The 27,639-nt window shown below is 41.7% G+C and overlaps 1 protein-coding gene across 20 annotated transcripts in view; it reads left to right on the forward strand.

Moving 5' to 3' along the window:
• AAK1 (AP2 associated kinase 1) overlaps nucleotides 1-27,639 on the forward strand; it is a 186,017-nt gene that overhangs the window by 140,380 nt on the left and 17,998 nt on the right. For 6 of the 20 annotated variants that reach the window (XM_063789756.1, XM_016948673.4, XM_016948675.4 and 3 more), the window contains exons 17-21: nucleotides 7,609-7,704; nucleotides 20,808-20,909; nucleotides 22,655-22,756; nucleotides 24,559-24,669; nucleotides 26,627-26,737. The exons of 3 other annotated variants lie outside the window; for them this stretch is intronic. In XM_063789756.1, coding sequence (XP_063645826.1) covers nucleotides 7,609-7,704; nucleotides 20,808-20,909; nucleotides 22,655-22,756; nucleotides 24,559-24,669; nucleotides 26,627-26,737 — 522 coding nt within the window. The remainder of the gene's footprint in view (nucleotides 1-7,608; nucleotides 7,705-20,807; nucleotides 20,910-22,654; nucleotides 22,757-24,558; nucleotides 24,670-26,626; nucleotides 26,738-27,639) is intronic. 11 more of the 20 variants (XM_016948676.4, XM_054678475.2, XM_063789757.1 and 8 more) reach the window with 7 other exon arrangements.

Here is a 27,639-nt window from a genome sequence, read left to right on the forward strand (position 1 = left end):
AAAAATTAGCCAGGCATGGTGGCGCACACCTGTAGCCCCAGCTACTCAGGTGGCTCAGGTGGGAGGATCCCTTGACCCCAGGAGGCAGAGGTTGCAGTGAGCTGAGGTCACAACACTGCTTTCTAGCCTGGGCAACAGAGTGAGATCCTGTCTCAAAAAAAACAAAAACAAAAACAAAACTTCTAGGATACACCAGAGGTATGATATATCCTAGTGTATTTAACCAATTGCATCTTTTTTAACATTAACTTTATTCCAGTATTTACTGTTATAAACACTTCAGCAATGAATGTGAGCTTTTGTAAGTATTCTTTACAAGATATAGAATTTGGCATGCTTCTAAAAGTGATCTTTTTAATTATACTGATTAGTTTCTACTTTTAACCTTATCATATATTCTTTCTGCCTGCTTTCTTTAGGAATGTTAGTAGTTTTTCTAACCTCATAAATTTATTTCTGAATAGAATGTTGTCATTTAATAATATTTGATATGTAATACTCTCTTATTCTTATTATCTGGATATTTTTAAATAGAAGTTTCAATTTTTTCTTTAATCAAAAGTTACTCAGGTTATGTTTTCATTGCACTATGACCAATATGGCCTGTGCAGTCTTTGCTGTAAACTATACTGAAGGGCTGTCTGTGGCCCAGTTTGTCATTCATTTTTAAATGTCCTCTGGAAATTAGCAGTTTCCACGTCAATAAATATTAATCTACAATATGATTGTTCATGGAAGTATGGTAACATTTATATAATATCCCCTTTTATGAATATTTACATTGTTACCAATTTTTCACCATGTAAATATTCTTAAAGCTAAATTTTTGTTTATATCCTTTACAGTTTCTCTAAGATAACTTCTAAGAGACTATGTGCTAAATCAAAAGTATGTATATTTTAAGGTTTTTTATACATATTTTCAAGTTGTAGTCCAAGAAAGCTATATAAATTTTGTTTCGATTAATAGTGAATGAGAGTCATTTTCCCTGCCATTTCTCCACCCAGCCAGCACAGCCCAGACCAAAGACTGTAGACAGAGAACCTTATTTTTATTTTATTTATTTATTTTTTGAGACAGTTCTGCTCTTGTTGCCCAGGCTGGAGTGCAATGGCGCAATCTTGGCTCACCGCAACCTCTGCCTCCCAGGTTCAAGCGATTCTCCTGCCTCAGCCTCCCAAGTAGCTGAGATTACAAGCATGCACCACCACACCAGGCTAATTTTGTACTTTTAGTAGAGACAGGGTTTCTCCATGTTGGTCAGGCTGGTCTTGAACTCCTGACCTCAGGTGATCCTCCCGCCTCAGCCTCCCAAAGTGCTGGGATTACAGACGTGAGCCACTGCACCCAGCCAGAGAACCTTATTTACTGACCCATTTTTATTTCCTTGAGATTGTATTGTTTGTGTCCTTTGCCTTTTAGATTCATTTTGTAAGCATTCTTCATATGTCACATATTATCTTTTCCTAGAAAATCATCTGCAGTTTTAAAATTTTTCATTAAAGTACAACAATATGTATATATCTTTTAATATCTGTGTACATTAATTTTAATTGTATGTATTTGTGTTCCTCTTTTTCTTGGTAACTCTAGCCAGAGGTTGGATGTTTTATTATATTTTCAGAGACAACACTTAGATTTATAAAATCTTCTGTTTTCTTTTGTATTCTTTACCTTTTGCTTTTATCTTTATTACATTTTCCTGTTTGTTTGTTTGTGTGAGATGGTGTCTTGCTCTGTTGCCTAGGCTGGAGTGCAGTGGTGGGATCTCTGTTCACCGCAACCTCCGCCTCCTGGGTTCAAGCAATTCTCCTGTCTCAGCCTCCCAAGCAGCTGGGACAACAGGTGCACGCCACCGTGCCCAGCTAATGTTTTGTATTTTTAGTAGAGATGGGGTTTCACCATATTGGCCAGGCTGGTCTCAAATTCGTGACCTCAGGTGATCCACCCACCTCGGCCTCCCAAATGCTGGGATTACAGGCGTGAGCCACCTCGCCTGGCCATTTTCTTGTTTTTCTTATATTTGGTGATATTAAGAGGAACACATAGTAACATATTTTAAAATTCTTTTTTAAAAAATAAAGTACTTGGGCTGTGAGTTTTTCTTCACAATTTGACAGTCATTTTCACCCAGCACAAAAGTGGGGAGGGAGGCTAATTATAATCTTCAGGGAGGCTTTGTCATGTGAAAATATTCCAATGTCCTCCTTCCTCTTTCTCCGGTTGACTCGCTTCAACCTTTGAAGATTACACCGTTTATTAAGAATGCTTTCTAATGAGTGTGTATTTCCCTAGTAAAAAAAAAAAAAAGGGGGTTTTGTGGAGCTTAACCATAGCTCATAAATATTCGTATGATATTCTCATTATTATTTTGGAGTTATGCTTTTCATCATTAAGTAGTTAAAAATTTTTGTTTCACTTTTAGCTTTGTTTGTGTAAATTGTATAAGTATATTGATATTTTGGTGAAATTTGAAAATGTTCTAAAACCAGTTCATGCTGCTTGAAGTTTGATGTGCCACATAGTTGACCAAACATTTCAAATGTGTAAAGCATTGACTGTTGTCTTTGAAATAGAACATCAAAATGATGATTAGCCATGGACCTGGGTAGGATATAGTTTGTCTGGAAAGAGGGTCACAGAATAAGCCCTGAGAGTCTTCTTTGCTGCCGAATCCCAGAATTTGGCACAATGTTTGGCTCCATACAGACGTGTTGAATGAATAAGAAGAGTTGCTTTGTGCCAAAGCTTAGGACCTTGGATTCAGCAGCGTTAACAATCGAGGTCCCTGATCATTTTCCATCTACTCACCCTACCAACCCCAGTTTTAATGCCTAGTTTTCATCTGTTACACATGGTTATGTTTCACTGTTTGTATGAGCTGTTTTTTAATGAGGTTTATTTTGTTTTTGTTTCTGCCTTTCCACTACTTTATATTTACTCCGAAGGCTGCAAATGGTTGTGTGTGTGTGTGTGTGTGTATATATATATATATATATATATATATATATATATATATTTTTTTTTTTAAGGGACTTAAAGGCACAGCTACAAACACATATTTGAGTAAAGTTATGACAGTAATAACATTGAACATGTATCAAGCACTTGAGGCATGTTAAACCCACTGGGTAAGCACTTTTCTTGCTCATTATCGCAGGTGATCCTCACAAAGACCACCTGCCCAAGGGCACAGCTGGAGAATGACAGAATAGAGATTTGTACCTGTAGCCCAGCTCAAAAACTGTAGTTATAACCACATCTCAGGAATCTCATAAACCAGCAACACTAAGCTTTTACAAACATTAAAAAGTGTCTTCATAGTTTCCTCAGTTTATCTGGTCTTTTTCTATCAACATTTGATATTTTCCCCTCTCTGTTGTTTGCAGTGTAAATGTTTCTTTTCTGTGACACCTTCATTCTTTACAAATGAAAGAAAATTACGTCTAGATCCCAGGAACTCATTTGCTCTCGTTTGTACAAAGGGCAGGATGACATCATTTTCTATAAATTTTCTAACTGAACTCAGACTGTTTACAGATTTTAAACCTTCTGATTGATCAAAGGAGAAACTAAGCAGGAAATGTCATAATGGGTTCGGGAGGATGGCACGGGGCTATATTAAACATTTGTATGGTAAAAGCTGCAAAAATGACAGACTGTGTCTATAGATTGGAGGAGAAACAGGCAAACATTTAAAACTTCACATGGTGCCTCTTTTTTTTCATATGTTTTCCTGTGTATAATTTACACATGTTCATTTATAAAAATGTGGAGAAATGAATAAGGCCCAAAGTAAAGAAAATAAAATCTTATAACCCCACCTTGAGAGAAGAGCATTTGCTGACATTTTACAGTATTTGTATCTAGAATTTTATTTCTGCATATAAATTTTTTTCAAATATGACTTACACCGTATATTCAGTTTTGCAGTTTGCTTTTTTTCTTTTAAATATGTTTCATTGTGTCATTTTAAAATATTTCAGGGACTTAAAAGCAGTTATTTTATCCTTCTTTTCCTCCTTCTACCTTTAAAGAAACTTAGTTTAAAACCCACTTTAATAACAAAATTATAGAGACTGAGAACAGAATAGTGGTTTCCAAAGAATAGTAACAGGAATAAGTGGTGGGTGTGACTACAAAGGAGTAGAATGAGGAGGTCTTTGGTTTCATGGAACAGTTCTGTATCATGATTGCAGTGGTGCTCATTCTAATCTATACGGAGAATCAAGTTGCAAAGAACTATACACACAGGTTGGGGGAAGTGAAAGTCCCAGAGGGAACTAGGGGCCCCAGAAGGGAGTGCTTTAAAGGTTGAGAAATACGGTTTGAATGAGGAGTTGGGGGTCCTAGAAGAAGGTTGAAGGTCCAAGAAGTTGAGTGTTGGAAGGTGTGAGATTAGGATCCCAAGGAGTGTTGGAAGTCCAAGGAAGGGCTGAGGGTTAGAGAGTGGGAATTCAGAGTCCAAAGAACAGTGGGGTTAGTAGTGTGTCAGTGGGGGTTGGAGGTGACCTTCCATCCCATCCCCACTTCCCAGGGCAGGCCTGGAGATGAAGAGGGCAGATACTCACAGTCCTGAGAGTTCAGTGTGCCAGTCACTGAGCTGGGTCTGATAGCAGCTGCTGGCACACTGGGGCTGACCGGCCACTGGGTAGGACATGGCTGTGGAGATGATGGAGGAGGTTACCCACTAAGGGGATGCCACTGCACCTCCCCATTCCCTTCTGCCACATCTGGGCATTAACACCCCAGTCTGTCCCTATTGGCCCTTGCCTATTACCCGTCTAGTTGAGCTGGGGCTGGGAAGTTCCTGCACACCTGAGGAATGGTAAGCATCACACATGCCACCACCTCCATATCTGGGCCTGGGGCACTGGGTTCCCACATTTCAAGGGCCTCTGGAGTGAAAGCAGGTGCCGTATGTCTTTGAAGCCAGGATGTAAAGGAGGTGGCCAGATTCCAGGGACTGGAAAGGTCGCCGGTCCATCCAGCAATCCCACCTTTGCCTTCCACTTTATCATGCCTCTCAGACTATATCTTGCTTGCCCTGAGGAGGTAGCATTAAGGGTGGCAGAGGTGGCTGCTGTGACAGTGGCAGAGTCTATTCAAGAGATGCTGGGTACTGAGTAGGCGAGGGCAAGGGACTGGGGCACTGGGCTCTCGGGGGCAGGGGAGGTGGGGAGAAAGAGGCCCGGTCAGCCACTGACTACGAGAAATGTGGAATAGAGGTGGGTGGGGTGGAAACTCTCCCATGTCATCACAGCTGCCCAGTAGACCCCAGAGCATCCTCCTCATGCCAGAGGCAGAACTGGAGAGAGACCAAGATTCAGAGACAGGTAAAGTCCAAGACAGGGAAAGAAGGAAATCAGAGCCAGTTGCCCACAGAGATGCTGCCAGTGATGCCCACACATGCCCAGCACTTTGACTCCTCCACAAGCCTGTTTTACAGACAGAACACTGAGGCCAAGAGAGATGAAAAGAAATGTCCCACATTTGATGGCCCAGGCCAAGGGGATTAGTAGAGGGGATGCTGAGCCCCATGATTTCCAAATTCAACCCAGCACCACTCAGGCTGAGAAGGAGGGATTCAGGGGTCATTGAGAAAGACAGGGATGTCCAGGGAGCGAGATGAAAAGAGGCAGAGAGACATGAGTGGGGTGGGGTGGGGTGGGGTGGAGGGAGAACAGAGCAGAGGGTGTGGGTGGGGTCCCAGAGCCAGAGGTATGGGTGACATCGGCACTGAGGGGAGAAGAAAAGAACAGTAGACACATGCACAAATAGGGCCACGTAACAACTGGTGAGCACTGAGGAGCCTAGGGCCGCAGTACTGTGCTGGAGTCGGTGATCTCAGGCTACAGTTTATATAAGACATCACCACTGGGGGAAGCTGGTTGAAGGGTTCACAGGACTGTATGTGCAGGAACTTCTTGTGGTTCTGTATTACTTCAAAATAAAACGTTTTTTAAAAACCCACTTTATAGAAACAAAATGAGGCTTTTTTTTTCTAGAAAGACAGCTGACAAACAAAATGAGATTTTAATTAACAAACAAACTGAATACTGAAATGCAAAGTAAAGAATGATTATGTATGGCCGGGCACGGTGGCTCACGCCTGTAATCCCAGCACTTTGGGAGGCCGAGGCAGTTGGATCACAAGGTCAGGAGTTCAAGACCAGCCTGGCCAACATGGTAAAACCCCGTCTCTACTAAAAATACAAAAATTAGCCAGGTGTGGTGGTAGGTGCCTGTAATCCCAGCTACTCGGGAGGCTGAGGCAGAGAATTGCTTGAACCTGGGAGGCGGAGCTTGCAGTGAGCCAAAATTGCACCACTGTACTCCAGCTTGGGCAACAGAGCAAGACTCCATCTCAAAAAAAAAAAAAAAAAAAAGAATGATAATGTAAAGCTGCATGTGGTGGTGCATGCCTGTAATCCTAGCTACTAGGGAGGCTGAGGTGGGAGGATCGCTTGAGCCCAGGAGTTTAAGTCCAGCCTAGTTAACATAGCAAGACCTCAGTCTCTTGGAGAAAAAAAATAAAAAGAATGATAAAGTGGAAACCAAGAAACCTGGCTTCTGATCCTACCTCTGGCTAGTCTTTAACGTTTAGGCTTCATTTTCTTTTATGGGGAAATAAGAAAATTGTGCCAGAAAATTCTGAGACCACGTAAGCTCTGTTATTCCATAGGGTGTATAGAGTTCTGTAAATCTATATTTTGCTAAATATAGAATGAATGCCAATAGTATGTTAAGTATAGTACAGAGATTAGGGCTTGTCTAACCTTGGAATAGGCAAGAAGTCTATTTCTGCCCCTTTCTGTGTGTCTGCCTATCACTATATTAGACATTATGGTGATACAGTAGGACTTAGTCCTTAAAGGGCCTCAAGAGGGTGATAGATACATAGGAAGTACCTATACACATGCTAGATTACAAAACAGATAGTGTTATATCTGTTTATGTGCTAAAATGTGTGATATGGACATTACCTCCTCTCGACATTCTGAAAGAGATACTGTAGACTGCAGTATATCCAAGAAAGGAGTGGAATTTCAGACATATGAATACCCTGGTTTTATTGTTAATTGCATCTCATAATATGTTACAAGGACCAGGTTGAGCTGGGTGCGGTGGCTCATGCCTGTAATCCCAGCACTTTGGGAGGCTGAGGTGGGTGGATCACCTGAGATCAGGAGTTCAAGACTAGCCTGACCAACATGGTGAAACCCTGTCTTTACTAAAAATACAAAAATTAGCCGTGCGTGGTGGCAGGCGCCTGGCGACTCAGGAGGCTGAGGCGGGAGAATCGCTTGAACCGGGGAGGCGGAGGTTTCAGTGAGCCGAGATTGTGCCATTGCACTCCAGCCTGGTGGACACGAGTGAGACTTCATCTCAAAAAAAAAAAAAAAAAAAAAAAAAAGGCCAGATTGAGTATCTCATAGATACTTTGCTGTTCACTGAGCTACAGCCACTTTTATTCTAGGCTTAGACTTACTCTGTAGTTTGAACTGTTGCATTAATAGAGGGTAAACTTACCTAGATTTACTTGGTGTTATTGCTTTTCTCTTTTTTTCTCTCCTGACTCCTCCTTCCCCTCCAACCTAACTCCAGCTGAAAAAAGGAAGGGTGGGCAGACTGTGGACTCTGGCCTCCCGCTTCTAAGCGTGTCTGATCCTTTCATTCCTCTTCAAGTACCTGATGCACCAGGTAGGTGAACAGAACTGTTCTGAGGTTAAGCAGCTTGATTTGCATGTCCCAGGCCTTGTAGAAAGTTCTGCCTTAAATACCCCGTGAAAAGGATCTGAATTCCAAGCCCTAATAATAGGCTGCTGTTGTATATTTTTACTGTGTCTCAATAAGAGGAGTAAACTTGTCCTGGAGGGTACCAGCCCTTAGCAAAGATAAAATCAGTTCAGGTTATACCAAATTGATTTCCATATTATATCAATGTTCAGTTTTTCATCCTTGATTGTGTTAATGGTGACGTGAGGGGCCTCTGTATTGGAAAGAACATTAGTCCAATATGATTTTAACAATGGTGGGGAGGCTGTAAGCACATGATAAAGTGATCAAAATATGAATAGTGGTGATAGTGTGATCATGGGATTGTGGGTGACTTCTGTTCAGTTCTTTTCTATAATGCCTTTTTATTTTATAATATAAAAACACATAATGATAATTAGGGAATGGGATAATAATTAATAGGGAATGTGAGTCAGGAGACCTGGGTTCCCTTCCAGGCTCTGCCGCTACCTGAAAACCTTCTGGGCTTGGTTCTTCATCAGCGAAGTGTGTTGGACTGCAGGAGTTTGAATATCTCTTGTAGTCCACCATATCTCAATTTTAAGTAGCAGTCTAAAAAGTAGAAAGTGGTTGATGTGTTCTGAAAGAGCTTTTGGAACAGTGATTGGATGCTTCCCAGTTGGAGTTCAAGTTGCCAAAGTTTTTCCTTCCGGCCTTCCTTCTGTACTCTTTTTGGTGGGAGGAGTGGTGTGGGGAAGAGAAGCCGCCCTTTCTCTTATCTGTCAGTCTCTTCACAAAAGCAAATTGTTCCAGCTCCTTAGAAGCAGTTGACGGTTGTTTTGCTTCTGATCATTTTTCCTTTTTTCCCATTGTTGCCCCTACCAACTCTTGACCTTGAACTGATAGGACTGGCTTTGTTTTTTTTCTCTCCCAAAATGTTAAAGGTATTTGATTGCTTGCTTCAAGATTGGAAGTGACTGCGATGTTCATATCCTTTACCAAGTCTGCCCACCATCACTAACTAAGACAGACTGCAGCTAGGGTACCAAGGCAGTTTTTATTTTTTATTTTCAGACAAATTTGTTTACCCCTCTAAGGAGAAGCAAACACTTGCCTTGATCAGGTAGTACTGTATAACTTTATAGCTTACTGGACCTGGATGTAGCTTAAAAATATCGAAAACCACTAAGGAATGATTCAATACAGGGTAGTTAAAAGGGAAGAAAGGAATGAAATAGAGGCGCTTTTTTCCTTTGCATTTTTCAGGTATGCCTGGCAGTACTTGGACAAGTTCATTTTGAATAGAAGGTTAGAAAAGTGTGGGCTGTAAACTCCAGCTGAGGCTCACTGTCTTTTCCTCCCTGTTTTGGTAATCATGGGATCAGACAAGGGAAAGAGGTGATGGAGGCATTCTCCTTTTGACACCCCTTCAGGTTCTTGCTTTGCTGTTGCTTAGGTAGCCCATGGGCTGCAGAAGCCAGGAAGAAGGCCTCTTTGCACAGGGCAGAGGATGAGGGCCCTCAGGCAAGTAACTGTCCTGTGCAGCTGTCACAGGAGTCCTCTGGATCAGGGTTGAAGAGCCAGGCACATGCCCCAGGTGGCTCAGGAAATCGGCTTCAGCTTGTGGAAATGCGTCTGGGGCCACCAGAGCCAGCTGGCTGCCATCCTGCCTGCCTTCTTGTCATCTTTCCTGTCTCCTGGTCCTCCATGCTTCTTTCATCCCGGTGGATTCCTGCTGAAATGTTACTGGTATACACTTTAATACCAATTAAGCCAAGACCTCTCTTGGGTTTCGGTGGAAAGATCAACTAAAATGAGACATTTTAATAGAGAACTCCAGGAGTGTGTTATTTACTTTCTGATCTGTCAGACCAGACTCATCTGTTGAAAACATAAGTCAGACAGTTAACTCTTCTGTGCTTTGGTGAATTTTCATATCACTGAGGGGGCATAAAATCCAGGCTGCTTACTGCGACCTGCAAGGCCCTAAGTGGTGTGGCCCTTGCCTACCCCTCTAATCTCAGCTGAGAGCGCTCTTCCCCTCCATCTTGTCTTTCCTCCAACAAGCTAAGCTTGTTCCCACCCTGGGGACTTTGCACTTGCTGGTGCTCAGCTTGGAAAGCCTTCCCTTCAGCTTTGTTCCCTTGTGTCATTCAACCTGTGGGTCTCAGCTTAAATGCCGTCTGCTCAGAAAGGCCCAGTGTGGTCCCACGGGCACTCCCAGTCACATCCCCTGGCACTTTTTCTTCAGAGCCCTTATCAGGACATAGTCTGTCTTTCCTCATCCTGTCACTCTCTGAGGGAGGGGCCTCGTCTGTCTTATTCATCACCTGTATCAGCTGTGCCAACAACACTGTCTGTATTCACTTAGTGAGTATTTACAGATCTGACAAATGAATGAAATAAAACCAGAAGCTGGAAGCCTTTAGGTGGCCCCATTACCCTGCATTTCTGTCCCAGCTCCCAGGCACCAGACGACTGGCTCCATAGCCTTCCATCTGCACCTCTGCCAACTCCCAGCCAGTCCCCCCACACCCACTCTTTGAGAGTGAATAAAGGAAGGCACAGCCCACAATGTCAGGCAGCTGCCAGCCCCTGGGCTGATGAGAATAGTAGCTAGGCTCAGCAGGTCGTTTAGCCCCGTCCTTTCACGGTGTCCTGCAGAATTGTGCTAAGTATGTTATATTACCACGGTGGCTTTGACTATTCTGCTTATTTTAACATTCAGCCTCTAGCACATTCAGTTACACAGCTTCTATATCAAGGCCACTGCATCCTTTTTTAACATTTTTGAATATTGAGTGAGGAAAGGGCTCAGGGTTCAGTGTCTCTAGAACCTGGGCAAACTACAAATTTGGTTTTACCCCGCAAAAAGCAAGTAGTCTGTCACACCTCCAGCCCACTATGGACACCAGTCAAGTTTTTTGCCTGGTTTTCTTTCTCTGTTTTGCATACATGCTCATCTTCTACTCTCAGCCATACTGATGATAAGAATCATGAATGGCTGGGCCTGGTAGCTGACACCTGTAATACCAGCACTTTGGGAGGTCGAGGTGGGTGGATCACCTGAGGTCAGGAGTTCGAAACCAGCCTGACCAATATGATGAAACCCCTGTCTCTACTAAAAATACAAAAATTAGCCAGGCGTGGTGGTATGTGCCTGTAGTTCCAGGTACTCGGGAGACTGAGACAGGAGAATTGCTTGAACCCGGGAGGCGGAGTTTCCAGTGAGCTGAGGTCACACTCCTCCACTCTAGCCTGGGCGACAGAGCAAGACTCTATCTCAAAAAAAAAAAAAAAAAAAAAAAAAACCAAAAAAAGAATTGGCCAGGCGCGGTGGCTCACGCCTGTAATCCCAGCACTCTGGGAGGCCGAGGCAGGTGGATCACCTGAGGTCAGGAGTTTGAGGCCAATCTGGCCAACATGGTGGGACCCTGTCTCTACTAAAATTACAAAAATTAGCTGGGCATGGTGGTGGGCGCCTATAGTCCCAGGCACTCAGGAGGCTGAGGCAGAAGAATTGCTTGAACCTGGGAGGCAGAGATTGGAGTGAGCCGAGATCGCGCCACTGCACTCCAGCCTGGGTGACAGAGCAAGACTCCGTCTCAAAAAAAAAAAAAAAGACTCATGGACTCTCAGTCTCCTGAAGACCATGCGTTTCAATGACTTTTAACATTTTTATTTTATGCTTTTAAAATGATTTCACATACAAGTACCTTTGATCTTATAGATACTGGGGAGTGGTAGGTGGTAGATAATGTCAAGTAACGCCCTCATGGTGTGGGTGAGGAAGTGAGGCCTTAGTGTTGTTCTGACTGTGCTCAGCCACACATTCTTCTTATTGCCCACACTCCCCTAACAGTGGAGGGTTCTTTTATCTTTGGGACAGTTCTCAGATCAAGAAAGCCTTTGACCAGAGAGCTAAATTTAAGGCTTTGGGAAATATAAAAATAGATCTGAAACTGTTAGACCTGAGTTCTAGCCATTAGTGGCTAGGTGATTGTGGTCAAATCACTTAAATTGTGTGTTCTTATCCTTAAAATTGGCAATCCTAAAACCTACCTTATGGGGTGGTCACAAGGTTAGATGAAATCATGTATTTGAAATTTCTATGTGAATTTTAAATTACTATAAAGATGGGAAATGCTGTTTCAACTTTGGTTCCACATCCCTATTCCCAGTGGGGCAGTCCTAGTTATCATAAAATGATATTTTTCTCTTGTTGAAATTAAACTTGCTCTTATGACCTTTAACTTTTGCACAACTGAGAACCATTAAAATAGATTTCCTGGATACAGTGATTGTCAAACTATGGGTAAAGGGCACTGGATAATTGTAGGTTGGTTCATTGGTTTGTTTTAAGGAATATTTTTATTTTTCAAAGCACTATAAAACAAATTTTCTTAGAAGGTCTGGAATATGAAAATCACAGCCATGAACATTTGTATGTTACAAAGCTGCCAAATGATGCATGGCTAGTGAGTCTCAGAGTATTTCACTGATGCTCAAATGCTGCTTGTCCATTTATTTGCCTTCTGTATGCATTAGGAAACAGATAAGCTATAAGTAGTACCAGCATTTTAAAATATGGTAGAAAAGAGTCTGGGCCAGGCTCATGCCTATAATCTCAGCACTTTGCGGGGCCAAGGCGAAAGGATCACTTGAGCCCGGGAGTTCGAGACCAGCCTGGGCAACGTGGTGAGACCCTGTATCTTAAAAAAAAAAATTTTTTTTTAATTAGCCAGGCATAATGCTGCATGCCTGTAGTCCTAGCTACTTGGGAGGCTGAGGCAGGAGGATCCTTGAGCCCAGGAGTTTGAGGCTGCAATGAGCTATGATCACACTACTGCACTCCAGCCTGGGTGTGACAGAGTGAGACCCTGTCTCTTAAAAAGTGTGTCTGTGTGTGTGGGTACACAAAGATAGATATATATTAGAAAGATTGAGGAATTTTCTCTGAAAATTGGGGACAATATTTTTAAATCATTCTTTTAAATTGTAGTAAAATGTACATAATGAGATTTACCATTTTAACCATTTCTAAGTGTACAGTTCAGTGGCATTAAGTATATTCTCATTGTTTTGCAGCCATCACTACCATCCATCCACCCACCTTTTTTCATCTTGCAAAACTGAAACTCTGTACCCATTAAACAACAACTCTCTATTTCCCCTCCCCCCAGCCCCTGGCAACCACCACTCTATTTTCTGTCTCTATGAATTTGACTACTCTAGGAACCGAATATAAGTGGAATCATACAGTATTTGTCCTTTTGTGACTGGCTTATTTCATTTAGCATCATATGCTTAAGGTTCATTCATGTTGTGGAATATGTCAGAATTTTCTTCCTTTCTCAGGCTAAGTAATATTCCATTGTATGTATATACCACATTTTCTTTCTCCTTTCATCTGTTAATGGACACTTGGGTTGCTTCCATCTTTTGTCTTTTGTGAGAGATGCCTCTGTGAACATTGAGTGCACAAATATCTCTTCCAGATCCTGCTTTCAATTCTCTTGGGTATATACCCAGAAATGGAATTGCTGAATCATATGCTAATTCTATTTTTAACTTTTTGAGGACCACTGTTTTCCATAGAGGCTGCATCATTTTACATTCCCACCAACAATGCACAAGGATTTGAGGAAATGATTTTTATAACAAGTCTGCAGTACTGATCTCGGTGTTCCACAGACTAAGCAAGAAGACATTCGTTGCCCCATCAGTGCTGCTTCTTAGAATTAAAAACTTTTTTAAAAAAGTGCCTCTTGGTTTATGGCACTTCATCATCTCTTGAGAAGTTAAGCAAGAGAAGCTGTGTTTTCTCAAAAGTTTATAGTCAAGACGGGCATTCTTCTCATAACTTTTGGCCTGGCCTCTTCCTCATTTCCAACTGCCGTCTCGTGATACTGAGAAGTCCAAGGTTGATCATAATATGTGTTTTTACTCTGGAAAGCTTATCTTTCTGCAGATTTAATTCTCTAAAATGAACTTGGAATGGGGCATGATGTTTGACTTTTGCTTCCAACTTGCAGATGTCACAAATGGTTTCTCAATGCTAAGAACTCTTTAGAGTGACTAGATTTCATTTTATTTTATTTCTTTTTTAGGGTGACTAGAGTTTTAAAACATCATCTCTCATCATGAGACTTCAGGGCTTACACCCCAACTCAGACAGAACATAGATTTCCAAAGCCACAAGGCTGGAGCAGCTGTGTCCTCTTTTTTGGTGGGGCTGGTATTCGGCCCTTCCATGTCTGTCAGTCCTGCCGTTCTACTCCTCCTGTTCATATTCCTAACCAGAGTCAGAATGGGCCTTGAGCAAGCCCTTGGTTTTATTAGCCTGTATAAGTAGATACCTGTCCTCTTTTTTTTTTTTTTTTTTTTTTTTTTGAGACGGAGTCTCGCTCTGTCGCCCAGTCTGGAGTGCAATGGCGTGATCTCAGCTCACTGCAACCTCTGCCTCCTGGCTTCAAGCGATTCTCCTGCCTCAGCCCCCCAAGTAGCTCAGATTACAGGCATGCGCCACCACGCCTGGCTAATTTTTGTATTTTTCATAGAGGTTGTGTTTCACCATGCTGGCCAGGCTGGTCTTGAACTCCTGACCTCAGGTGATCCACCCGCCTCAGCTTCCCAAAGTGCTGGGATTACAGGGGTGAGCCCCATAGCCGGCTTCTCTTTTGATATTTTAGGAGAGGGGCTGGACACGGTGGCTCGCTCCTGTAATCCCAGCACTTTGGGAGGCTGAGTTGGGTGGATCGCCTGAGGCCAGGAGTTTGAGATGAGACTGAGTAACATACAGGGACGCCATTTTTTCAAAAAAAAAAAAAAAGTTTTAAGTTAGCCAGGCATGGTGGCATGCACCTGTAGTTCCAGTTACTTGGAGGCTGAGGTAGGAGTGCTGGGATTACAAGTGTGAGCCACTGCGCCTGGCCAGTTTATCTTCATTTTGTCCATAAGAGAACTTCAGTCTAGAAAGAGTAAGAGATTTGCCCAAAGTACTACACAAACTTAGTGTAGAGCAGGTCTCCTGTTTCTTAGTACCTTGTGTACCTCTCTGTTAGACCATCCTGCCTCTTCCCCACCTTTCACTTTATTCTAACAGTTCTGCTTATTCTGTTCTCACCCAAGGCATTTGAGTAAAATATGGAACTTGACCCATATTCACTACTGTAATCACAGGCACCTGTGGCTTGGTGACCCCCTAGCCCATTTAGTCCTCTTACTTAAAAGAGACGTTAATCCCCTTTTATGTACCAAACACTTTATTTATACACACGCATTAATTCTGATAAATACACCCTTTGAATCCCAACAGCACTTTAAAGTAGTTCTTAATCTGTTTACAGGTGAGAAAATTGCTTAGAAAAATCAGGCAACTTAAATTCAGGCTCTTTTACTCTTTACTTTTTGGGATTTTGCAGGCCCCAGCTAAAATTCCAAAAATGTATAGTATCACAATAAAAGGTAAAAATAAATCAATAAAATGATACTCTCTATCTTTTTTTATAACTTCAACTTATATTCTAGATTTAGGGGATACGTGTGCATGTTTGTTACCTGGGTACATAGCATGATGCTGAGGTTTGGGGTACAACTGATCCCATCACTCAGGTACTGAACATAGTACCCAATAGTTATTCAACTTTTGTTCCCCTCCCTCAAACACACACACACACACACACACACACACACACACACACACACACACACGTGCACACACACACATTTAGAGTCTGGAGTCAGTTCTAAAAATATCAGAGTAAGCCTAAAAACTAATGCAAAACTTGGCCGAGCACGGTGGCTCACACCTGTAATTCCAGCACTTTGGATCACCTGAGGTCAGGAGTTTGAGACCAGCCTGGCCAACATGGCGAAACCCCATCTCTAATAAAAATAACAAAAATTAGCTGGGCGTGGTGGCAGGCGCCTATAATGCCAGATACTCGGGAGGCTGAGGCAGGAGAATTGCTTGAACCTAGGAGGCGGAGGTTGCAGTGAGCTGAGATCGCGCCATTGCACTCCAGCCTGGGCAACAAGAGTGAAACTCTGTCTCAAAAAAAAAAAAAAAAAAAAGCAAACAAACAAAAAATACTAATGCAAAACTGGACCATTTTCTTCTCTTCAGAATTGTCCAATTGCTTTTCACAAACGTTTCACAGGAAGATTAAATCATTACTAAAATACAATTTATGAATAATTTGGGGGTTTCATTGGTCTATCCCCTTAAATAATTGAGAATAACAGTGTCAGTCTTTGTACATTTCAGGTATGAACTGTCCCAGAAGAATGGCTTTTGCCTTTGCATCCAAAGAAGCCACTTCTCATAACTCATGGTGAAAAAAGATCTTTGTTCATTAGACATCACTAAGTCACGATATGCTGATGTGAAGCGTGATTGATGTTTTTGGATCTTAAGGAACACTTCTACAGTTTCCTACATTCACCACTCTCTTCTCTGTGCTGTTCTTCTCCATGCCCCATCATGATACTTGGCTTCAGTGTGTTTCTATTAAACTGTAAGGGAAAGGACAGAATTTATAAAACAAAGGATATCAGGGCCAGCCCTTGATGCAGATGGAAGGCCTCCAGGCTCCATGATTTATAGACTGTCAGCATCCTATAGCCTTTCTTGTGCCTCCCATTACATCCTTTTCTCAAGTTCTTCATTTACAATGACCAAAAATGACCAGTAATAGCTTTAGATGTGACCTCTTCTAAGAGTCCTTACATTTTAAAGCAATCAAAACTTTAGTTAAACCAGAAGAATGAAACTCCAGTGTGGTCAGATATCTGAGTCTTAGTATCAGCTAGCTCTCTTGCTTGCTTGCTGTGAGATCTTTGGCAAGTTTCTTTAACTTTCTGGAGCTGGTTTCTTCATTCATAGAGGAGAAGGCTGAATTAGATAAGATATGAGGTTCTTTCCAATGCTAACCTGTCTGATAACATTACCGTTGTCCCTGGGACCATGTCTATATGAGTGAAGACTCATATTCCTATATTGATGGAGACAGGCAGACCCCTAGACAGATACAGAGAGAACTTCAGAGACAAGTCCAGGCTCTACCATGTCTAATCTGTGACTTTGGGCAAGTTGCACATTCTCATAGTCTCTGATCTTCATTCTTTTAAACTGTATTAGTATTCCCAAACGCAGGGGTTTTTGAATAATGAATGAAAATATTTGATATTAAGCTCTACAAATGTAAGTGATGTCCATCATTGTGATGGCACCTGGAGGCCAACTGAGTCACTGGGAGCCTTCCTTCCCTGTGAGAGTCCTGGGAGTCCAAGCAGCTTTTCGCACAGCTGTCCACCTTACATAGACATGGCCTGTGCTCTCACTCCCAGCTTTGTGCCTGGTATTGTTCTGTCTGCAGCTCCTCCCTCCCACATTTCTGGTATTTGAGTATTCCCAAGCAGCCGTGACCATACAAGTTATCTATGTGAATAGCTTGTTACTTTGAGGTTTGGTCAGAAAATAAGCCCCCCTAAATCAGGCAATTTACACCATTCTGTCTCACCACACAACACGTGTACGCTCATGTACTTCTTTACCCTCCCACATGCTTTTTGCTAATGACTTATAAAAATATTAGATTCTTGAGCCAGGTTCAGTGGCTCATACCTGTAATGTCAGCAACTCAGGAGGCTGAGGCAGGAGGATTACTTGAGGCCAGGAGCTTAAGATTGTCCTGGGCAGCATAGCGAGACCCCATCTCTACTAAAGTGAAAAATAAAAAATATTAGCCGAACAATGGTGGTACATGCCTGTAGCCCTAGCTTCTCAGAAGGCTGCGGCTGAAGGATCTGTTGAGCCCGGGAGTTCGAGGCTGCAGTGAGCCGTGATCGTTCCACAGCACTTCAGCCCAGGTGGCAGAGCACTATCCTGTCTCTTAAAAAAAAAAAAAAAAAAAAAAAAAGGCCAGGCTCAGTGACTCACACCTGTAATCCCAGCACTTTGGGAGGCCAAGGTGGGTGGATCACCTGAGGTCAGGAGTTCGAGACCAACCTGGCCATCATAGTGAAACCCCATCTCTGCTAAAAATACAAAAATTAGCCGAGTGTGGTGGCGCACACTCGTAATCCCAGTTACTGGAGACTGAGGCAGGAGAATCGCTTGAACATGGGAGAGGGAGGTTGCAGTGAGCCGAAATTGTGCCATTGCACTCCAGCCTGGGCGACAAGAGCGAAACTCCCATCTCAGAAAAAAAAAAGAGAGAGATTTTCTTCAATTCCTGTTCTTTCCACCTCCCCAGTCAAGCCAAAAGGCATAGATGTGGCAGGGCATCTGAGGGGAAACCAAGAACTGGGATACAAAGGTTCGTAAGACCCTTCCTTACCTTCAGTCATGCTTAAGGGCTGCGAGAGAATTGAGTGCAGGATGCTCCAGAAGATTCCTGATGTGGCAGGAAGGTGGGGAAAGGCTTACAGGAGATAGTATTGAGTGACAAGTACAAAAAAGTAGGGGGAGGCATCTCCATTTTACAGATGAGGAGATAATGTCAGAAGGTTAAGGAACTGTGCCAGAGTCACAACATGTCACCAGAGAGGCTAGAATTCAGAATCTGAAAGAATGCTAGCCTGAGGTTTTGCACCAAGATAAACTGCTGCATGAAAGACAAGCAAGTAATTTTGGGTCTTTACTTTTTATCCATTGCTTTTCAAGATTGCAAATATATGAGTGCTAACTTAAAAGAAGCGAGTAATTTCATTTTTTTAAGTGACAGTTTTTTGAGGAGAGAGGAATGAAGCAAAAACTAGTGTTTGGAACAATGCAAAGTTAGACTTTTTAGGAAAACCATCTTATTTTTACCAGTATGCTGAAAATTATTAGAGATATTTTTAACATCTTATAATGTCATATACAGTGTAAGATTAATGCTAATATAATTACACTTGTATAGTTGGTTAGTGCTCTGTGAGGGTTTTTTTCCTGCAACTGAAAAGCTTCCTTTTTTCTTCCTTCCTTTTTTTTATGTTTTTATTTATTATTTTATTTTATTTTTTTGAGACTCACTCTGTCACCCAGGCTGGAGTGCAATGGCATGATCTTGGCTCAGCGCAGCCTCCGCCTCCTGAGTACAAGCAATTCTCTTGCCTCAGCCTCCTGAGTAGCTGGGACTTCAGGCATGCGCCACCACGCCTGGCTAATTTTTGTATTTTTAGTAGAGGCGGGGTTTCGCCATGTTGGTCAGGCTGGGACTATAGGCATGCACTACCACACCCGGCTAATTTTTGTATTTTAAGTAGAGATGTGGATTTCCCCATGTTGGCCAGGCTGGTCTCAAACTCCTGTCCTCAGGTGATCCACCCACCTCGGCCTCCCAAAGTGCTGGGATTACAGGCGTGAGCCACTGCACCCAGCCGTCCTTCCTTTTTTTTAATATAAACGAGGTATAAATGAGATATGTAGCTTATTGTCATTTAACTCAAAGTTATCTACATTCCGTAGACTCCAGAGATGGTGAATTGGCTTTACATATAAGTCTTTTTCTGCAGTGTGTTAATTATACTAAAGCAAATTATCTTGCCAAGACTCTGAAATCCATTCTTTTGTTTGACCTGTGTAGTTACAGATCACCTAAATTGAAGATCACCTAAAATTTGGTTCCTGTTTTTCCATGAATATCAATTCATTTCTTGCTTATCTCAATTCCCAAATGGCCTAGAAGAATAGAGATTTATTACAACGTTATATACACGTTCTTGGACTTTAAGTCACTTCTTTTTCTCAAGCAAACATTTTAATTTTAGTTCTGTTAATGACATTTCCATGGTTTAAAAGAACGTTGTTGACATGTCTTTAATTGGGCAAGTTACAGAATTTATGTGATCTAAGTCTCCTCTTAACAGGAAATGTGAGCTCTAAATTCCCTTCTTCCTATAAGATTCTATGATTCATTATTTTGTTTCAAGTTAATGCTTTACCTTTAATAGCTTAAAGGTAAATAGAGGGTTCTTGATGGATTGGGCTAAAAGAATCGTTTTGGAAGGAATCCAAATGTGCACACATTGTCAAACATTAAGTTACCAGGTGTGACAAGTCTGGTGGCTCAGGCGCCCTTTTATTTCTTGGCCAGAAGACATCAAGAGTAATCCATTTTTGGGCTTAAGTGAATTTTGTGATATTTGACCATAGAATAATATGACTGCCAGCATGTCACAGGTGCATAGTTGGCAGACAATAAATGATCGTTGAAGTCAGCTTAGGTGTGGTTGAATTGATTATCTTGGTGAGTTATAAACTGTTTCTAAATAAAGTCCCCCCCAACCCCCGAAAAAAGAGAGAGATTCAAAACTAAGCCCAAGAAGGAAAATGAACATACAAAGATTTATATGCAGATGTTTATGGCAGCTTTATTTTTACCAGCTTAAAAACTGGAAACAAGCAAATGTTCAGTTGGTGAATGGATCAACAAAGTGTGGTACAGCCATACAATGGAACAGGACTCAGCAGAAAAACAGAGCAAACTATTGATACTTGCGACCACATGGATGTCTTCATCTCAAAGGCATTATGCCAAAGGAGGGAAACCACACCCAAAAGACTACATACTCTGTGGTTCCATTTATAGGAAATTCTGGAAAAGGCAAAGCTGTAGGGACAGAAAGCAGATCTGTTGTTACCAGGGTCTGTGGTGAGAGGAAGGCACTGACTGTAAAGGTGTATGAAGGAATTTTCTCAGGTTTTGGAAATGTTCTGTATCATTTCAGTGGTAATGATATGAATGTATACATTTGTCCAGACTAACCACATTGTACACTTAAAATGGGCGACTTTTATTGTATGCAAATTACACCTCAAATAAAAACAAGCAGACACACCCAGGACAGCATCTTGAATGCCTTACAAAGTGACTACTTCACTTGAGGAAGTAATCATTTTTAAACTTCCAATTTTGAAAACCTGTTGTTAACAAGATATTAATAGCATTCATTTTTATGGTGAATCTGTACCAAATATTGACCCCTAAAATGTGTTTGCTTAAAGAATAGTGAATGATCCGCTGGCTTTAATATCTTACTACATTTTTGCTTTCTTTTTGTCTCTCTGCCCAACATAGAAAAACTAATTGAGGGACTCAAATCTCCTGACACTTCTCTTCTGCTCCCTGACCTCTTGCCTATGACAGATCCTTTTGGTAGCACTTCTGATGCTGTAATTGGTAAAGTCATCATCTCTGTTTCTTCAGTCATGCATGATATGTGTGCCTGTTTCAAGAATGACAAGTACCTAGTTAACCAATCCCTGGGGAATAGCCCTGCCACCCCAGAAGCCAAGGCTATTTAATCTCACTTGTATCACTCCAAATGAAGTGTTTTCCTTGCTTTTCGGGGGTACAACGTCTATTTTTTGCCTTTCTTGATATCTGGAGATTTCTAGAGTGGATCTCTTATGAATGAGGAGGAATGTGGAAAGTTTCACATTTGGTTAGAAAAACTTTAAAAAATTGGTTTCTAACTAGACTACCTTTACTGAACTTAATGAAATTTAGCAGATTCTTCTTTTTTTTTTTTTTGAGACAGAGTTTCACTATTGTTGCCTAGGCTGGAGTGCAATGGCAAGATCTCAGCTCACCGCAACCTCCATCTCCCGGGTTCAAGCAATTCTCCTGCCTCAGCCTCCCGAGTAGCTGAGATTACAGGCATGCACCACCATGCCTGGCTAATTTTTATACTTTTAGTAGAGATAGGGTTTCTCCATGTTGGTCAGGCTGGTCTCGAACTCCTGACCTCAGGTGATCCACCTGCCTTGGCCTCCCAAAGTGCTGGGATTACAGGGGTGAGCCACCATGCCCAGCCCAGATTCTTCTTTAGAAGGCCCATGTACATCCAGCTGCAGTGGGACGAGCCTGGGAAGCATAGGAAGACCCCATCCCTACAAAAAAAATGTTGTTAGTTAGCCAGGTGTGGGGGTGCACACCTGTGCTACCAGCTCTTTGGGAGGCTGAGACGGAAGATCGCTTTGAGCCAGGGGGTTTGAGGCTGCAGTGAGCCCTGATCATGCCACTGCCCTCCAGCTTAAGTGACAGAGACCCATCTTGAACAAAATTAAAAAATTAAAAAAGGTCCATGTATATACCAAGTATCAGTAACTGAGAAAACATTTTGCCCACTGGTTAAGCCCCATAAATAGAATCCAGGGCAGGGGCTTGGTCTGCTTCCTCTCTCACATTTTCCTGTGTTCCAACAGCAAGGCAGGCAAGATTTGCAAAATGTCCAAGGCCCCTGTATTCCAGGAGGGTCCAATCATGAGGCACCTAATAATGCCTTTGGGCAGAAAGTCCTAGAACTCAGAAGTGCCATGACCTTGCATAGGGGTAGGCCTGCAGCTGAGGGGTGTCACGTGGTGCAGAAGGCCTCCCAGCTACATCCTGGGATGGGGTTTGAGATGGATTAATGGCCTTTGCATGGCACAGAGGATGTTTGCCCCCCGGTTTATCCCTTAATAAAGGCGAAATTACCAGAAAAAATTAAGGTGCCTTTCAGCCCATCTCTTCTGACATGGAAGAGGTTTGCTGAGCGGCTTATGTTCTGAATTTGTTTATGAGAACTGATCATTAGTGAGACTGGCCACAGTATTTAACCTTGCACATGCATGCTCAGTGAAGCCTAGACATTCAGAGCAGCAGAAATAAAGTAACTTATTTTTCTTTCCACCTTGCCTGAGACTGGCATTTTAGAGACCTGTTAAAAGAAAGTCTTCACATGGCTGGGTGCAGTGGCTCACACTTGTAACCACAGGACTTTGGGAGGCCAAGGTGGGATAGATCGCTTGAGCTCAGGAGCAAGACACCATCTCAAAAAATGAGAATTAAAAAAAAAGAAGAAAGCTTCACAGAATTTCCGAAAGAAACTTCTGACTCCCTTTCCCTTACCCTTTCCTCTTCTTAATGCTCTGTTACGAAAGAAAAAGCTGATGTTGCTGTTGAGAGTCTCATACCAGGACTGGAGCCCCCAGTTCCCCAGCGCCTCCCATCTCAGACGGAATCTGTGACCTCGAATCGCACAGGTCAGTCAGGTGTCTCTGCAGCTGCAGGGACTGGTTGGTGTGGTGAACCTCTGAGCCAGTCTTTTCACCTGGCTCAGTCGATCCTGGGCTTATTTTGAAGCCCAGGTAGTTCCTCCTGAAATGGACACTCTGAATTGTCACAGCCCCAGCTTCTAGATGTTGAGTGATATATTTCCTTGCTAAAGAACTGAGTACTTTTTGGAGCCATGTTCTCTGTGGAGTGATCTCTGGGCTTTCTCTGGTTACAGTATTTCTTTATTCAAAATTCTTTTCACTGGTGGTGGGATCCCTCTATGTCCTTAATTAAAGAACTCCGCCGAGCTGTAAGGATACCCTTAACCCTCCAGATTGCTGTACATCTTTCCAGTCTGCCAATGCCAGTGATGTCCGTGGAGCTCATCTTCTATATATTGATGTTCCGTTCCCAGCACAGTGCTTTAATCCTGTATAGGTAATTTGCTGTAAAATTGTAGGCGAAGTTGAAGTCTTCCCTAGATGTAGTATTACTTGTACCCTAATTTCAAAATTCAGTCTTAATAGAATTTCTTAACTGCCCACAGATACAGATTTGGTAACCTTCTTCTTCTTCTTCTTTTTTTTTTTGTCCATAATTCCCTTGATAAAAGTATCTGGTTTTCAAACTTGGATAGAAACAATTAGAAGCCTAGGAAATGTGAGGATAAATTCATGCAGGTGAAAAAAAAATTACCTCCAAAGACATTATGATTTATTTTCCTTATCCTCATTTGAATGTTTTCTCCTAGAAAACTTCTCAGAAAACAATCCCTGTGTTAAAATGCTTAAACTCAGGCTGGGTGCCTTGGCTCACACCTGTAATCCCAGCACTTTGGGAGACTGAAGTGGGTGGATCACCTGAGGTCGGGAGTTTGAGACCAGCCTGACCAACATGGAGAAACGCCGTCTCCACTAAAAATACAAAATTAGCCGGTTGTGGTGGCGCGTGCCTGTAATCCCAGCTACTCAAGAGGCTGAGGCGGGAGAATCGCTTGAACCCAGAAGGCAGAGGTTGCGGTGAGCCAAGGTCGTCCCACTGCACTCCAGCCTGGGAGCTGGAGCGAGACTCCATCTCAAAAAGAAACTTAAACTCTGAGTTTTTGTCTTGGTTTTCTGAAGTCAAAATCATGTTCAAAGGGCCAATTTCAATGTAAAGAATACTAGCTAGAGGCATTGTGGGTGGGAACCTGGTTGAGTTCTAGAAGGTACTGTTTAATCTTGTCACATTCTGCTAATAATAAGCCAGAGGCAACCCTCTCCTAATCAGTTTGGATACTTTGTCCTATAGTAACTTCCTTCTATGAGTGTTTAGGGAAAGTTTAAGTGAAACTCTAATTGTAAAGTTTTTTCTCCCAAATGGCATTCACTAAGAACTGAGGTGCTAAAGTTAGCTCAGCATCCAAATCACAGACCTGTTTAACCAGCAACCTCTGAGCAAAAAATTATCCTCTATTTCTATATTAATGTTAAGAGGAATCTAGAAAGACATGTTTCTATAGATGAAAATCCAGAAGCCTCCACACATTTCTTTTGGTTTTCATTCTCCCACTTTGGCTTGTATGTGTAACGTGTAAATGCAGTAACTTAAAAGCTAAGATCTAATCTCATGATACAGATGAAAATCCAGAAGCCTCCACACATTTCTTTTGGTTTTTATTCTCCCGCTTTGGCTTTTATGTGTAACGTGTAAATGCAGTAACTTAAAAGCTAAGATCTAATCTCATGATATTGTTGTGTGTGCCACTTAATGCCATCACTGACCTGGGATGCTGTTAATCTGGACTCAGATTCTCTCACCGGGGAAGATTCCCTGCTTGATTGCTCTCTGCTCTCTAACCCTACTACTGACCTTCTGGAAGAGTTTGCCCCCACAGCAGTCTCTGCTCCAGTCCATAAAGGTAAATGCTTTCTTCTTCTCAGGCCCACATGTGTCCTTAGAGGGGAAAGAACTAAACAACTTTTGAAAGTTTTTCTTATCAAAAGTCTTTACTAGTGAAGTTTTAAAACTACCTCCTTGTATGGAAAACTTGAGTATCTCCTAGATACTGTGTTATAATACCTCTCAGTGAGAATATTTACTAAGACTTAGACGACAGGCCAGTTGTGGTAGCTCAGGCCTGCAATCCCAGCACTTTGGGAGGCTGAGGTGGGAGGATCACTTGAGCCTAGGAATTTGAGACCAGCCTGGACAACATATGGAGTCTCCAGTCTCTACAAAAAATTTTTTTAATTAGCCAGCCATGGCAGCATGCACCGGTGGTACCAGCTTCTTGGGAGACTGAGGTGGGATGATTGCTTGAGGCCCGGAGGGCAAAGCTGCAGTGAGCCATGATCACACCACTGCACTCCAGCCTGGGCAGCAGAGCAAGACTCTGTCTAAAAAAAAAAAAAAATAGCAGATAGGTACTAAAAATAAATAAAATTAAATCTAAAAAAAGACCTAGACAACAGATTGGTGAAAGTATTGCTTTCTGGCAAGAACATAGAATGCAGATATTCCATGTTACCTTTAAGAGCTAGATACCTTTGCAGTCAATTCAAGTAGATGGTTGAAGTGAATATCTACTGCCTGCCTATAATGATCATATGATGCTTGTTGGTCTTAGAATGTAAAATGGTTTTATCATATCTGATTCAAAGTTATTGCATAGTGATGACTGCAATAAAGAAATAAGCATCTTTCCTCAAAAGTCAGTCCTGTAAGGTTGAACTTGTAGAAGTTTTGAATTTTAGTTCACCTTCAAGTCATGATTGGTTACTGGATTTCTCTTTCTAATCTACTATTTTCATTTTTCAGTCTTGGGTTAATAGTGGTCTGAAATCCTGGACAGAGGTAGCTTGAATCAGATTCTATTCAATGAGCAGTTTGTGACAGTGTCAGGCTCAATGCCTGGCTTACTTTGTTACTGAACTTTCTGTGATTGGGTAGTGAAAGTAGTCTTCTGGAAAGAGAAAATGTGTAGAAAAGAAAGAGCTTAAGTCCCTTCAGGAGAAAATTCAAGAAGGAAGACTCCCCAGAATGACTAAAAATAATCACCCCTGTGGTTTGCAATGGTAATAGCTGAGTTTTTGTTTTTACCCGTGATGACATTAAAATGATTATGTTTTTATAGATTATGTAGAGGGAAGTTACCTATTTAGACAGTGATATCTGGCAGGAGTGTGTCAGCAGCAATGTAGAATTACAGAGAAGTATTATTTGCAAAATAAGTGCTCAGCCAGCACTTGCTTGCTGTTAGGGTAGCTTTAATTAGAATGGAGAAGACTAACAAACTTCTACTTGAGGCCTCAGTGCATGTGATCTTGTGCCTCAGCATTCCCTGAGGCTTCTGAGTTGTTTCAATGTCTTTTTTTCCCAGTCACAGTGCAGTGAGTCCTTCCAGCAGTATTTTGTTTGCCTTATATACAGTGGTTACTTCTTAAAGAGCCACCAATTCTCTTCCTCCTCCCCTGCCCTGCCCCCAAGCCCCGGTTTTGAGTTTTTCAAATATTGTTTGGCCTCTGTTCCCTCAGTGAAGACAAGTGACTTATTCCTATGCCTTTGTGGATTAGTGACATTGAAGAGATACCTCACAATAATTATAATTAATGTCTTATAAATAATAGAATTCTTCCAAGAACCCTTTTCCCTAATCATTTATAAAAGTCTTAACATGGCCAACTCTAAAGCATTTTTTTCTATATCTCTGTATTTTCCAGTTTTGCTATTTTTATTTCAACTCAGAAAGATAAATCCTTTCACCTTTGAAAATAACCGGGCTGTACAGTTGAGATCTTTGTGCCTCTTTCACATTCTCTCATTTGCTAATCTCTGCCTCTGTTGTTTCTGCTTGTGTACTTGCATTCTGTATTAAGCTGCAGAAGATAGTAATCTCATCTCAGGTTTTGATGTCCCTGAGGGCTCGGACAAGGTGGCTGAAGATGAGTTTGACCCTATTCCTGTATTGATAACCAAAAACCCACAAGGTAAGAAAAAGGATGGGGAAAAGAAAAGAACTTGGCCTCAGTTCTCTTCAAAATAGTCATGCACCTAATCTGCAAGGGGGAAGAAAAGCATCAACATTTAATGAAGGACATTGGGTGTAATGAGAATCATTGTAGGCTGAGCCAATAGAGATAGATAGAGATAGGTATCTTTAAAGTTTGACCGTGGTGTTTATTTAGAGAGAAGTCTTTAACAGTTGGCCAAAAGTTAGTTTTTACCATGAAGCCAAAAGCAAAATGATCTTTAGTCAGTGGAAACCTGAAGGTATATATCAAAAGCACATCACATATTTTATCATGATTAGAATAATCCATAATAAATATTTTTCCCAAAGAGATTAACAGCTGTGTTTTGGTATCATTCACATCTTTTTGACATTAATGGAGCATCCTTTTTCAACTTTGATGGAGGAAAATCATGTGAACATGCCATAAAACACTAAATTACCATGGGACCATCTATTTATTTTTTAAAGCATGTTCTTATTGCAGTATCTTAATAACTAGTTTCTCCCCAAAGCAAAAATTATTGATTTTTACTTTATCAAAGGGAGATGGCTTGATATTATCAGGAAGTTGGTATATAGCCAGCAATTCTCAACCAAAAAAAGTATTGATTTGAAAATAGTGCCCTCTTTGCAAGATGTCCTACCTATACTGTGGTGTGCACAGAGTGCCTGAGCTTTTGGTGGGAGGTGGTGGACAGCTAACTTATATGTTTCAAAATCAACGTGTAAGGGTTTGCAAATGTAAAATATTGCTTCTCTAGGGTTTGGTTTTTTTGGGTTTTTTTTGTTTTGGTTTTGGTTTTGGTTTGGTTTTTCTTCTTTGCTTGCTCTGCACATCTAAACCTTAACCCTCTATGTTTTGTACTGAATTCCTAT

This window comes from Pan troglodytes, chromosome 12 (assembly GCF_028858775.2).
Source record: "Pan troglodytes isolate AG18354 chromosome 12, NHGRI_mPanTro3-v2.0_pri, whole genome shotgun sequence".
NCBI classification, from domain to species: Eukaryota; Metazoa; Chordata; class Mammalia; order Primates; family Hominidae; genus Pan; species Pan troglodytes.